Source organism: Sorex fumeus, unplaced genomic scaffold (genome assembly GCF_029834395.1).
Source record: "Sorex fumeus unplaced genomic scaffold, SorFum_2.1 ptg000063l, whole genome shotgun sequence".
Lineage (NCBI taxonomy): Eukaryota > Metazoa > Chordata > Mammalia > Eulipotyphla > Soricidae > Sorex > Sorex fumeus.
In genome coordinates this window covers 16,405,499-16,420,060 of record NW_026606120.1, presented here as the reverse complement: position 1 = coordinate 16,420,060, position 14,562 = coordinate 16,405,499, and the positions used below count along the sequence as shown (strand labels likewise).

Here is a 14,562-nt window from a genome sequence, read left to right as displayed (position 1 = left end):
CCAGTATAATCCCTAACTGCCTTCCTTGCTGCCCACAATGCTTCTGCTTTTCCTACCACACTGGGACCCTCCTCTTTGTACCCTCTGCTCCCTTGACTCCAGGATCACAAGGTCATTTTCAGTTTCTTGCTTGGAATCCCAGCTCAGCAAAGCCTTCTGCCGCCAGCCATGAGCAACGCCCCTCCCTTCTAGACAGCTCCCATCTCTTATGAGATTTGATTGCACATGTCAATCTGAGAGAGGTTTCTGGTCTTCTCTGTATGTGCCTGTGTGCCTTAAAGCTCCAGTACTAGGAATCACACAAAGGTACTCAGGGAGCATTTGTCTGCAGTGTGGTTAGAGGAGCCTCAGAGCTATAGTTCCTGCTCCCCAACTCCCCTGCCTAGATGAACCTTTCCCTTTGATGCAATAAGAGGGGTTCTGGCCACACTGGTTTCCCTGAGATTATTTCAGGATGCTTTGTGGTGACGAGGCCCCCACCCCTCAGGCCCCAGCATTATAGAGTTTCTCCACCACACCTAGGTAGGAGCATTTTCCAAAGAGTCTGAACGTTTTTTAAGAAACCCATAGGCTGAAGTGACTGAGAGGAAGGATTCTAGGTGGTGCATACTGCTGTAATCAGCTTTCTGAAAAGCCTAGGGTCTATAGTGGCTTCAGACACCCAGTGCCTCTCACAGGCTCAGTCTCTCGGCCCTTATTCATTAACCATCACTTCTGATGCTGAGTTAGTACAAGGTCCTCGGCCAGTGGCCAAGTTTAACTGCATGATTGATAGATTTCCAACTGTGACTGTCCCAAGGATCAATTTGGAGCTTCCTAGTGCAGGATTGTAGTTCCGACCCCTGACTCTAGAACTATATCAGGACACTGGCATCAGGATCATCCCAAGGGACCACTGAAAACACCCGAACAGCCGTGCCCAATAACCTGCCCTTATAATTAGAATTCTGAGCCCCACCTCAATTGTCCACACTGATGGCCCTCTCTTTTTTTAGGGTGATTCTGGAGGCCTTCGGGTCTTTGACTTCTCCAAGAGTTGGGTTCTTCTGGGGTTGGCCAGTTGGGGCCTGGACTGTCAGCGTCCCATATCCCTCAGTGTCTTCACCAGTGTTGCCCATTTCATCAAGTGGATCGTCCAGATCCAGAGACTTGTGCCTCTTCCTGTTTCCTTGTCTGCTCCTCCTGAGGTCCCATTTCTATATGAATCCTAGCCAGTTTCCAGCTCATCGATATTAACCCTCAGACCTCTACAGCACTGGCTCCTGTTGCTTTTAGTGCTTAAGGCCCTGTGGCAGGACCTGCAGTGACCGAAGAACATTCTGTCCCTGCTCTCTGCCCCAGTCCTCAGCATTCTTACTGGAGCCTCACACGTGCCACCATCTCTGTGGTTCCGTCCATCTGTTATGATCGCAAACCCAAGACTGGAAAAGCAAAGCAAAACCAAATAAAGGCTCACCTTGCTCTGAAATTGGTGCGTGTCCCTTCCTGTGGACTGGTCATCTGAACCCCTGGTCAAGGAAAGAAGTCTGGCAGGAAGGCTGACTGGCAGGAGGGCAGGCCACTGAGGCCACTGGCACCTGCTAAAAGAGTTGTCTGTGTCCACGTTGGTAGACTCTCCTCTGTGTCGAAGGTGAGCATATCTTCCCAGATGATGATCAATCTCTACCATCCCTCAGAAACAATAGGACAGGCCCATAACGCAAATGATGAAAACATCTCTGGAACCTGGAGGTCTGAGATGCAGAGGCAGCAGGGCTGATCGCACCCGAAGCCTCTCCACTTCATGTGTGGGTGCCTCTGTGTGAGTCCATGTCTCTTCTCATCAGGACACCAGTTCTGTTGGGTTTGGGTATTTATCAGTGATCTCTTTCCTGTTAATCACCCCTTTGAAAGAACTGACCTCCATGGGTCTGGGAGCTCTTAGAGCTGTTTGGGGGCATGTTCAGCATGCATCATTGGGTGCAGCCCTGGAGGCACCCTGGCACTGAATTGCCATTGAATTGGCCAAGAAATGCCAGTGATGAAGTTTACATAGGTGTGCATATATCTATCCCTCAGATGTGGCATATAAAGAGTTGTAATAAGGAAATAATAAATGCCAGAGACAATAAAAACTAAGGAAGAGTTTAGAGAGTGGAGTTTCCTGGGTGGCAGGGGAAGATGGTCTGGGGGAGAGGGGACTGGAGCCATGGCTGGGGAGGGCAGTGGGCACTCTGGTGCTGGTGAGGTGAAGGGACACTGTGTCCATGGACCCCTACCACTGTAGCAGTGGGCAGTGCTGAAAGGAGGTAAAGGGATACTCATGATACCCTGTCAGTAACAGTATTGCAAACCACACTGCCTAAAAGGGAAGTGAGAGGGTGTGGGGGGGAGACAGACAGACAGACAGATAGACAGGCGCTCTTGTGCTGGTGTGTAGGACACTGTGTCCATGGTCCCCTATCACTGTAGCAGTGGGTAGTGGGCAGTGGGTGCTCTGGTGCTGGTGTGTAGGACACTGTGTTCATGGACCTCCATGACTGTAGCAGAGGGCGGTGGGCACTCTGGTGCTGGTGTGGTGGAGAGACACTCTGTCCATGAAACCCTATCGCAGTAGCATTAGAAATCATGGTACCGAATGTTTTAAAAATATAAAGAATCCCTCATGGTGCCCCCAGACCTCCTGAGCGTTCCTTGGGAAGACCCCCCCACCAACCCCAAGAGAGACCCTGAAACCAGACCAATGGCTGCACATGCGTACTGAGGGGCGCAAAGGCCATGTGCTGCCAGACACACGCCCAGCCCAGCACCACTTTCAGGGGGGTGTCCTGTCCTCCTGCAGGCCCAGCAGCCAACATAGCCTTCCAGGGGAGCACAGCCGAGGTGCCCCGGCCTCTGCCCAGGCGCAGCACCCGCAGAGGGGCAGTCCTGTATGGGCCAGCAGACGGGCACCTTCTGAGGCAATAAGGCCCCAGGAAGCCCCAGACGTCTGCCAGGGTTTAGCAGCAGTGCAGGGTAAGCTCACAAGTTTGGTCCCCGGGACAGCGTATGTTCACTGGAGCAGTCAAGAGTGACTCCTCAGCGGGGCTGGAGCAATAGCACAGCGGGTAGGGCGTTTGCCAACCCGGGTTCGATTCCCAGAATTTCATATGGTCACCTGAGCACCGCCAGGGGTGATTCCTGAGTGCAGAGCCAGGAGTAACCCCTGTGCGTGGCCGTGTGAGACCCAAAAAGCTTCCTCTCCTTCAAACAGAAAACAAATAAACAAACAGAAACAAAGAGTGACTCCTCAGTACAGAGCCATGAGGAGCCTGAGCACTTCTGGGTGTGACCCAACTGCCCCCAAATTGTTTTAATAATTCTGTTTGGGGGGTACATGTTATTCACTTTCATCCCCACTAACGTGTCCAAACACCTCTGCCACTGCCTTTTTGTCATTTCTAGTTCGTCCCTTCCCTCTCTGCAATGTAATTTTACGTGAATTCAAATTCACTAAATATTTTAAGAAACACATTTTATGCTTAACTTTTCATTAGTAATAGCACCGTAGCACTGTCCTCCCGTTGTTCATCGATTTGTTTGAGCAGGCACCAGTAATGTCTCACAACAAATGTGAGACTTGTTGTTACTGTGTTTGGCATATCGAATATGCCACGGGGAGCTTGCCAGGCTCTGCCATGTGGGCGAAATACTCTCGGTAGCTTGCCGGGCTCTACTAGGGGCGGAGGAATCGAACTTGGGTCAGCTGTATGCAAGGCAAACACCCTACGCGCTGTGCTATTGCTCCAGCCCTCATTAATAGTAGCACTGTCCTCCCGTTGTTCATCGATTCCCTCAAGCGGGCACCAGTAATGTCTCACAACAAATTGTGAGACTTGTTGTTACTGTTTTCGGCATATTGAATACGTCATGGGGAGCTTACTAGGCTTTGCCCAGTGGGCGAGATTCTCTTGGTAGCTTGCTGGGTTCTCCGAGAGGGGCGGAGGAATCGAACCCAGGTCAGCCATGTTGGCCGCCTACAAGGTAAACACCTTACCCACTGTGCTATTGCTCCAGCCCGTTAATAGTGATAAGTGCAGAGAATTAAAATGTTTAACACTGAAGAGTTGTTTTCCTACTGTTTCTCAATAATTAGAGTTGTAACTAGTTTTTAAAAGCTAGTAGTCTAATTCCCTGAGAATCTCTAAGGTCCTGAGTTTCAAATATCTTGTCACTGAAAATGAAGAATGGTTCTCAAACACCTTCTCTACAGGTACCAGGACCATATTTAAATGGTAAAACACTTAACAATGAAATCAGTATATTAAATCGGCCCCCTTTATTATTATTATATGATTCTTTGGTTTTGGGGGTACACCTGGTATACTCACATCTTACTCCTGGATCTCTGAATAGACTCATTTATCACAGTGTGGGGGCTATATGGGGTGCTGGGAATTGAGTGCATGGATTGGCTATGGGCAAGGCAGGCGACATATCTGCTATACTATCCCTCCCTCTTATTTTTTAAAGAGTGATGGCAAATGTTCAAATATGTCTGGTTACAAAAACATTTAAATTCAATGATGTCAAATCAAAGCATGGTACATTTTATGTGAGTGAAGAATATGATATGCAAATACCCAATGAGCTTTAATTTTTTATTTGATCCAGGCTAATGCAGCAAGATGAGAGCCTTGTCTATGCCCTCAGGATGGTGTGGGCCTGCAGGTGACTGAGCACATCTTCCTCCAGATGGGAAGGACTCCTCCACTCTCCAGGGAGCACAGTACTCTCAGGGTTCCCCCCTCCCCTGTGATTCCCCTCACCCTTTGTGCTCTCAGGCCTCCCAAGGAGCACAAGTGAGAGGACAGACACTGAGATGTTTCCAATGAACTGAACTTTATTCACTATTTACACAATGACACAAAGAGGCTGCTCCAGTCAAACCCCCATTCTAGGTACAACCCCTGCCATTCCAGAGCAGGCTTAGCTGAAGATCATGGGGAGCACAAGGCTTCTGGGTGCAGCCAGACCCTGGGAGGTGGTCAGGAGGAGCCCCCCGATATCCTACTGTCTCTTGTGCCCCTTCCCCCTCCTCTGGGCCATGGCAGGCTGGCACTTTCTCTTGGGGGGCAGGGAGGGGCCCTCCAGCTCCACAGTCAAGGCTGAGCCAGTAGACACCGTGGGGTGCCCCCTGGGACAGGGGGTCTTCTTAGCAGTGCGCCGCCTTGGGCCCCCACACAGAGGATTCTTCCTGGTAGGGGCCTTAGACTTGAAGGCCCTTGTGCGAGTGGATGGGAGCTCGGGAGTCCCCTGACCTCCAGGCAGGTGGGGGCCAGTGTCGGGGCCAGTGTCAGGGCCAGGGCTCCTGGGTAAGCCCCAGGGCAGCAGGCTGTAGTGAGAGGTTAGGAGGAAGGACAGGCTGGTCAGGTCCTCTTCCTCCTTACTAGAGCCCTCTGCTGGCCCAGGAGACCCCTGGCCAGGAAGGGCCTCGCCCAGCATGCGGGGAGCCCTGCTGTCCAGAGTGGGTGCAGTGAGGCTGGGACAGGGGGCCGGTCCTGCCTGCAGTGGTGGAGACTCCAGGCTCCCCAGAGAGAGGACAGAGGCTCCAGGTGCCATCCCAGTGGCCTCGGCCCGCCCAGGCCGTGAGGCGTGTCCAGAGTCAGTCTCAGATTCAGCGCTGGCCCCTGGCCTGTGGCCCCAGGTAGGTGTTGGGGTGCAGTAGCCTGCTGCACTCTCAGCTGGACTCGAGTCCTTTAGGGACACCTGGTGTTGGGGACGAGCCTTCATGACCTCCTTGTCCTGCGGGGTCTGCAGACGCTTTTCCACAAGCTGGGGAGAGAAGGAACATTGTGGGCATGTGGGGGTGCAGGGTGGGACAGAGAGTGACCCTGATTCCTCCCGAAACAGAAAAACCAGATCTCTGTCCCACTAAGGGTCCTCACCCCATATTCACGTCCTCCTCTCACCTGAGGACTCAGAGGGAGGCGCCTGGTCATGACATGGGCAGGGAGGCCACCAAGTGACCAAGACCCAGGGCGCTAGGGCGCCCCTCCTGACTCACGACCCACCTGCTGCTCTGAGTGCCCTGGGCCCTGTCCACTGTGTCCCCTGCAGGGTCTCTTTCCCAGGAATCATGTGAAATATGCCTCCTGTTTGTCCTGATTTGCTGCCCACTAACTTACAGGAATCCCTCGCATTACTCCCCTGGGCCCCACATGGACCTCAGAGACCCATCTGTCTCACCTGTGCGGGGGTGAGTCCTTCCTCCTCCTCCAGCTCCTCAGCCAGGGCCAGGAAATCCAGCTGGGACTCTGGGGAGACCAGGTACTCCAGGAAGCTGGGATGAAGGATCGCCTCAGCCTGGGAGAGGGAAGCAGGGGTGAGGGTCCTCGTAGGGAACAGGAGGGAATGAGGAAGCAAACACACCTGTCCCCAGCACAGTGCAGGGGCTTGAACAGCTGCACAAAGTCAAACACAGACCCACACCGGGAGAACTCACACACATACACACACACATACACACACACACACAGATGCAAACACACCCTCACCCACAAAGGCACACCGACTATTCACCTACTTTCACAGAGAAGCACATGTAAACACACATGGATTCATGCAAACACCTGACACAAAGACACACACTCTTCCACCTCTAGGTACATGTACATGTATCTGCACGTGTCTGCACAGAGCCCACACAGTACACACAGAGGTAGACACAGAGATGTTCACACATTGACCAAACCCAAAAAGGCACAGAAAGAGCCAATGCTTGTACACAGAGAGACACACGTGCACACATGCGCACAAACACAAGCAGAAATATCTAAACACAGGTGTGCATTTACACACAGAGCTCAAAGCAGAGACCGCACATCACTGCCAAGCCCTAGACAGAAGCAGCCCTGCCCCCTCCCGACCCCACAGCAGCATGGACGCGGGGTCCCCTCACATCCCTCTCTTCTTCCTTCCTCCTCAGCCTGTGTCCCCAAGAAGGCCAGACCCCAGGCCCACCTTGGTGACAAAGGCCTCCTGGGAGCACAGCTCGTACACATAGCTCAGGAGCCCCGGGTCAGGGCAGGTCCCAGCCTCCTCCTGCTGCTCCTCCCTGTCCACTGCCCGTCGGCTGAGGTGCGCCCTGCAGACTGAGTCGGGGGCCTTTAGCAGCTCGTCCATGATGTCCATGTACTCCTGCACGGCCTCAGGAGGGATCTCCTCGGGGGCCTTGGACTTGGGGGGCTGCTGAGGTTTGTGTGTCTTGGGGCGGGCTGCCCGGGCCTGGGGTCTGGCCTTCTTGGGGACACAGGCTGAGGAGGAAGGAAGAAGAGAGGGATGTGAGGGGACCCCGCGTCCATGCCCTCAGACACACAGCACTGAGCACAGAGTTGGGGACGGGTCCCTGTAGGCTGGATCAGGGCCCTAGAATCCAGTGACTGTGTGAGGGATGAGGTGACCCTCAACGGGAGGATTGACCAACTGTGTCCCCAGGGTCTCCGACCCCACTTCAAAGGTGAATCTGACGCCTCAGGCAGCGTGGGGTGTGCTAGGAGAGGGAGAAACCAGTGGACAGGAAGCCGCTGACCACAGGTCTGGGGGTCATCGGGAGAGTGAAGGCTCCCTGTCAGGTCAAGACCCACGAGGGCCTTCCCAGGTCCTGTGGCCCTTAGCTGGGAGCAGGGTCCGTACCTGTCTGCTGGTCTGGCGGTGGGCCTGGAGCCCCCTGAGGCCCAGGCCTGGGTGGGGCGGGGAGTGGCAGGCCCTGCACCCCGTTCGTCCACTGCAGTTTCTGCACCTCCATCTCCTCCTCGGCCTCGAACTCCATGAACCTGGTGTGGGGAACACAGGCCCTGATGAGTCGGGTTGAACGGGACTGAGCAGGATGTGTAAGGGACAGGGGATGCTCATGGCCCAGTCCCCAGGAGGGTAGCGAATGGGGTGGACACGGACCCCAGCACCCCCAGCGATCCCCCACATTGGCCCTGGAGGGTCACAGGAGGTCAGGGACTGTGACCCTCAGACTGTGGTCAGGAGCCCCAGAGTGGGCTTGGGAAAAGTGTCCCAGCTCCGGGAGGAACAAGTTTCCGCAGTGGAAGGGTCTCCCGGGGCTGCCAAGCCCTCCCTTCCCCTCGGCCATCTGGGACCAGCCCCTGAAGCTCGGGCCTGCAGCCACCCTGACCCCCACTCTCTGCTCAGGCCTGACTCACTTGGCCGCCATGTCGTAGTAGATCATGCGGTCATAGTTGCTCTTGCCCTGCCATTCCTGCAGGGCCCGGTGCAGGCCTTCCTCCAGGCTCATGGTGGGCTTCAGGCGGGCCAGGGTGCGCAGCACCGGGCTGCAAGAACAGGCTCGGTCAGGCTCTGCGTCTGCCGGGAGCCCCCGCCGCCCCACACCCATGCCTTGACCCCCGATATCGGCCTGATCTCCCCTCCCAGAGTGGACTCTGCCTCCTATACCCCAGTCCAGTGGCCCTGCTGGCATCCACTCTTAGCTCTGGGGATACGTCATGAGACGCCAAGGCCGAGCAGTCATGGCCTGTCTGAATTCTGTCACATCTGTGCTGTGTCTGGTCTTGGGAACGGAATGTCTGCCCTTCAGACCACAGGTCGGGACCAACCCTGATGAGGGGACTGAGGTGAGGCTTAGGGCATGGCTGGTCACTACGGGCCTTTGAGCCAGAACCCCAGGATGGCATTCCTGAGTACAGCCAGTGAGTGGGGCTGTGCTGAGGTGCTGGGCAGTGTGGCCACCGGTCCTATAGGCCATGATGCACTGAGGGTGATTCCTGTATGTGCTATCCCTGGGCACAGGGTCCTCATCCTTCCTCCAGCTCTCCCATGGACCCTACCCTGGGTGTCACCCCAGTCCCCTCCTGGGAAACTCCCATTAGCTCTAGGACCCCCGAGGGACTCACATGAAGAAGCAGGAAAGGGCCTCAGTGTCCGGAGTCTGAGGAAGGTACCTCCGGGCCAGGGCCTTGAAGCGCTGCCAGCGCCGGAAGTTCTCGTAGACGCTGTTGGGGTTTCTGGAGCTTTTAGGCGGTGACTGGCTCCGGGTGGCCGCCGGACCACTGTCCCCACAAACCCACTGGGTCAGTGTCCCACTGCTGGATGGGAGGGTGATGGGGGCCACCTGGGCCACTGGCAGTGGAGCCTGTGGACGATGGTCTTCTGTCCCAGCCTGGGTGACAGTAGTAGCTGGGGTGGGCATAATTGTCTCCGGCCCAGAGGACACCAAGTAGAGTGGTGCAGGATGCCCGGCCACCGCAGTAGGAGCTTCTGTGGTCCCCCAGTTGAGTGGAGCCTGTGTCAGGATGACAGGCTGGTTCTGGGATGACTCCACAAGCCCCACTTCAGGGCTGACCTGGATGATGACCTTGCAATGTCCAGGGTTGTGGGGGCCAGGACCGGCAGCTCCTGCCACCACGGGCATCATGGGAAAAGGTGACAGCACCAGAGGGTTGCCGGGAACGCTGGTCGAGGTCACCAGAGGGGGCATCTGGATCGGCTCCCAGGGTGGTGGCTGGGGGGGCCCTGGATTGAGAAAGGGCAAGACCCGACCCTGAAGACACCGAGGAGAGGAGGGAGGGGGAATGAGAGGGGGATGGTACAGGGAGCAGCGGTGCCTCATTGGCTTAACCATCTCTAGATCAGGCCCTTTGATGGGAATGAGGCAGCATGCCCTGTCTCAGCCCTGAGTTGCTGACACAGGCCATCCTTCCCCTCCAACTGCGTTATGCTTTGTGGAGATCCTAAGGCCAGGGTCCTTGTGTCCTGGGATGGCCTCTGTGCTGACCACACTGACCTCTCACACCCTGCCCTCCAGCCACTTTGGAGCTTCCCAACATGTACCTGGACACACTGGTCTGTCGGCAAGAGACCCTGCAGGGTCAGTCACAGAGACTGGACCAGCCGCACCACAGGTGCTCAGCACCTACAGGGTCCCATGACAACAGAGTCTAAAGGACAGACTGTCTACTCAGGCTGTAGGCTCATCAGGGCCTCCTGCTTCACTAAGAAGGCAAACACCTCTGAAAATGTGTTCTTCCCAAGAAGTGCCCAGGACCCAGACAGGAGCACAATACCCACTGCCTAGCCTGTGCACAGTAAACCCACAGTCAACCCTCCACACTGGCAGGTGTTGCCACCCTGTCTCTCGAACACTTAGTCACAGTTTCTACCTCCAACATTCTCTTCCCACGAGAGTGGCCTGGAAAGTGGTCCTGGGCTCCATGAGTTACGCCAGTTCCATCAGGGACGATGGCAAGGATGGAAAAGGTCAGAGATTTCACCAGTCAGACTCTGGGAGGTTTCCAGAGTTCTGGAGCTGGTGGTCATGGTAGATTGAAAATTGGTGACATCTTCTAAATAATCTAAGACTTTATCCCAGTGACAGGATCCTAAACATCAGGCATAAACCAGGTGCCAGGAGAGAGAAAATTGTCTGCAACCATACTTGCACACGAGGAATTCAGGCAGAGACTGGTCCTAGAGACGCCCTAGAGCCTGTGTGCATCACGCTCAAGACAGAGGCCCTGAGGCTCCAACTGCTCTGAGGATGCTATCATTTTGCCTCAGCACATTCCACCTCCCCTCAAGGAACAGACCTTCACAGGCTTTACTCAGGAAAACCCAACAAATCACACCCACAGACATAGAGACACCCCCTCACACACCCCCACACATTCTCTCCCTCCCTTCCTCCCTCTCTCTCTCTTTCTCTCTCTCTCTCTGTCTCTCTCACACACACACATTCATCTCTACCCCCCTCTAGGGTATGAGGGGGGATGTGATTACCAATCATTCTTCACCTCAGAGCTCAAATGCAGACTGGTCCCCATGAAATGCCAGACCATGGAAGAACAAACTTCACCAAAAGAACAATCCAGAACAACTCAAGAGTCTGAGTCATAACTACGCTGAAGTCACCTGTCTCCCAGTCTGCTGACCCAGGACAGCTACTGGGCTCAGCCAGGAGAGAGTTCCCATCCGCAGGGGGGTCAGGCTCTGACTGTGGCAGTTAGCCACTTGTAGCCCAGCTCTGGAGTGGACGCATCATGGCAGAAGTGCACACAGACAACCTCACTCAACAAGGTTCAGGCTGGACCATCTCTGCTGAGCTGCCCACATCAGGTTGAGCTCAGCCCAAGTCCAAATCCTTCTAAACTTATTCTAGAGCACAGGAGGGGACAAGGACTCAGCATGCCTCGGTGTTCCCTGTGCCACCACCAAACAGACCCTCCATACACACGACAAATGGCCTTGTTCCCCCATCCACAAGCAGGGACACTCACACACAAAGCAACAATATGCCTGCTACCTCCCTCTGTCCATACCCATGACCTTCCCCCTGTCATTTGACACACCTCCACGGATGCCCTCCCAGTCCCCTCAGGTCCTCCTGGGCTCCCATTGCTGTGCAGGTGAGCTATCTATGGAGCCCAGGCCTTTCTCCTCTTTTACCCCTTCAAAACTTGGTGTCCCCAGTCAGGATAACTCTGAACCCAAAGGCTTTCAAGGTGGCAGAGACTTTCTCACATACACAGACACCCTCACAGGCTTACCTCCTTCTGACGCCATCCCCGTAGACGAGGCCAGAGGCCACTACAGCTTATCAGCCTTCACAATGGCAAAAGGCAGGACCTGTATCAGACAGTGAACTGCTCACGCAGATGCTCAGGATCCGAGTGGGTGAGGGAGAGGTTTGGATTCAAACCTCAGAATGTTGGGCCAAGACATTCTGCAGTGGGGGAGGGGAGGGCCAGGAGGGCCTGGCAGGGGAAACATTCCATGAAGGGCTCTGACTGGAGGGCCAGAACCAGATCTTTCCTTCAAACTGGTCAGCGGCAGCGCTGCTCACATGGCCTCTTCTAGCAACTTAGACAAAGTTTCCCCATTCTCAGCACACAGGTTGGCTTGGTCTTTGCTGGATCTCAATACTTTATCCACCAGTCTAGTTGTGTGCCCCTCAAATCTCTCTCCTTCCTCTCTCCCTGTTGACCTACTTCAACAGAGGCTACTCTTTCTTTGAAAAATTCAGTCATTAGTGATTTGTGAACCATGGAGGTCACAATTTGAGAGGAGTTTCCCCCAGCAAATGCAGTGGGTTTTGCTTTATTGTTCGTTTGTTTCCTGATCATTCATTAGGGTCCAGTCCCTAGGACTGAAAGTAATGTAGATTTGTCTAGCAGGTTTGACAACATTTTCAAAGTTTCTTTCTATTGGAAGCTCTTATCCTTCCTGGAATAGCCATGAAGCCTCAAGTTGAGACAATGACCAGACTCAAACTTACTTCTTTGCATTTGCTATTCATTTTATGGATGATCTGCCTCCTAAATATAATGTTGAATTGAGGAATATCTTTCATTGTTCAAAGCTAAGTTTTGCCAAAGGCTCAATGATGTGTGTTTAATGCAGTGCTGGGTGTTCCCTTCAACTTTCTCTGATTAGTACAATGCTCTCTCCCACACAGAACTGGTATTCTGTTGTTAACATATTTCTAGACATGCACTATTTGCTGAAACCCAAAAAGGATCCCATTTTTATGAACTCATAATTGTTTTCCTCTCTGGTTAAAAGTACATGTATGTTCTACCCGCTGGCATGTGCAGTGATTTCTTTATATTGTTTAAACGGCTTCTCTCTCCTTTAGGAGACTCCATCCCCACAGCACAAACTTCTGCCATTCCTAACTGAATCCTTACACTGCCTGGCAATTCAGTGGCCGATGGAATAGGGAGGTCTGAATTAGGAAGTGGAGAAGAATGGATGTGCAACTGACTTCAATATTCAGATCCTCAACAAAGTTACCTTCTACATAATTTTTTCCATGGTTGGGAAACCCTGAGTTCAGATTTCCTCTACACTCTTTTCTCCAGTGTTTATAAGAAAGAGAGTTTTCAGTCTAATTTTGGAACAATTTATAAGATCTTCCCAAACTCTCAGTCTGAAAGGTTTTGGGATTATGCATTTAAATCCAACATTCATTGCACTGTTTGGTCGCTATGGAGGGAATGTCCTGCTACGTCCATAGCCGTCAGATCATTCCATTCTCTGCAGCACCGAGGCTGCCTTTGCAGACACCGATCTCTGGACGGTTCCCAGCAGCTGCTCTGTGCACTCTACATTGGTTCAGTAGGGATATCCAAGTCATAAGAATTCTATCAACATCAGGAACATCCTTCCCCAAACGATGTTGGACACAGGAAACACAGGAAAGTCCAGACATTTCTTGGGACTTCCACTTCGGTCACGAAGAACCTAGACTTGATTTTCAGCCAAGGATTCCTCATGAGATGGATTTTGAGATTGAACTTTGTCCTCGGGCATCAATCAAGGCTTTATGTTTGCTTCCTTGCTGTGTCCTGAAAAGCCACCAATAATTATGGAGACGCTTGCGCGTGACTGGCGGACGTTACCACCCACCGTGGCCAGTAGGTGCGCGCGCGTCGGGGCTGTCCTGGGTCAGTTCTAAGCAGTTAGAGGTAACGGACACGCACGCGCACCTGCATCTCTCGCGGGGTCTGCAGCCGCCAACGTCCTACAGGCTATGGGTGTAATGATTCCCCAAAAGGGAATCATTACACCTTTTGTAATGATGCCCCAAAAGGGAATCATTACACCTTTGGGATATTCGCACCCATGCCTGTGTCGGGATCAACAGAGTGGTGCGTGGCCCTTTCCAGCTCTCTGCAGGGGCGCGTCTCCCCCAGGCTGTGGGCACTGCCGCACACCTACGCCAGGTCGTTTCCGGATCTGGATGCTGAGCGCCAGGGAGGTAAAGGACTCCTGGGACGAATCTAACTGCTGCTTGGGGCCAGAGCAATAGTGCAGCGGGGTAGGGTGATTGCCTTGCACGTGGCCAACCTGGGTTCCATCACAGTCATTCCTGATGGTACCCTGAGTACCGCCAGAGTAATTCCTGAGTGCGAAGGAATTACTGAGCATAGCCAGTGTGGCTGAAAACCAAACCAAAACAAACCTCTGCTGCCTTGTGAGCCAGTTTGGAGTGATGCAAAAGCCAGCCAAAAGTTGTTCCTAATTTGAAATCCTTATTCCTAGAGCAAGAAGTGTCTCAGGTCACAGCAGTACATGGGGAAAATGTACTAGTGCTAACACATCTCCTCAGAGCTTCACTTTTCTTTTCCTAAAAGAATTAGAAACCAAGATCTGTGTTTCAGCACTTTTCAGTAAATGAAACAGTTTTGTTGACGAAGAGTAATGAAATCATCATTACCTGAATGCCCAATTATGGTGCAGTTGGTACCTAAGTTGGCAGGAGATGTAAGAGTTAAGCAAACATAAAAATATTAAATCTGGGGACCGGAGTGATTGGACAGCAGGTAGGGTGTTGCCTCGAGTGCTTCTGTCTCAGGTTCAATCCCTGGCATCCCACACAGTCCCTCAAGCACTGCCAGGAGTGATTCCTGAATGCAGAGCCAGGAGTATCCCCTGAGCATCACTGGGTGTGATCCAAAAAGGTCAGATTTAGTTGAGCAAATTAAATTGACAATGGAACTACACTTTTGGTGTATTTTTTTAGTTTGTAAAGTGTTTGCTCTTTTTCCAGGATACTGTTTGACACAGATACTTGTTTTT

General features: G+C 53.1%; 2 protein-coding genes across 2 annotated transcripts in view; both read right to left on the bottom strand.

The window, feature by feature from the left end:
• Positions 1–1,512: 1,512 nt before the first annotated feature.
• On the bottom strand, positions 1,513–11,544 carry LOC130036160 (NUT family member 2G-like). The gene is made up of 8 exons (XM_056128143.1): positions 11,529–11,544; positions 8,880–9,381; positions 8,172–8,300; positions 7,691–7,793; positions 6,982–7,260; positions 6,208–6,324; positions 5,728–5,793; positions 1,513–1,662 (listed from the first exon to the last, which is right to left on the bottom strand). Exons 1-8 carry the CDS (start codon positions 11,542–11,544, stop codon positions 1,513–1,515), a joined length of 1,362 nt encoding a protein of 453 aa, XP_055984118.1.
• A 24-nt stretch (positions 11,545–11,568) lies between these two features.
• The window catches only part of LOC130036159 (NUT family member 2F-like), a 64,399-nt gene continuing 61,405 nt past the window's right edge, over positions 11,569–14,562 (bottom strand). The window contains exon 9 of the mRNA XM_056128141.1: positions 11,569–11,607. Coding sequence (XP_055984116.1) covers positions 11,569–11,607 — 39 coding nt within the window. The remainder of the gene's footprint in view (positions 11,608–14,562) is intronic.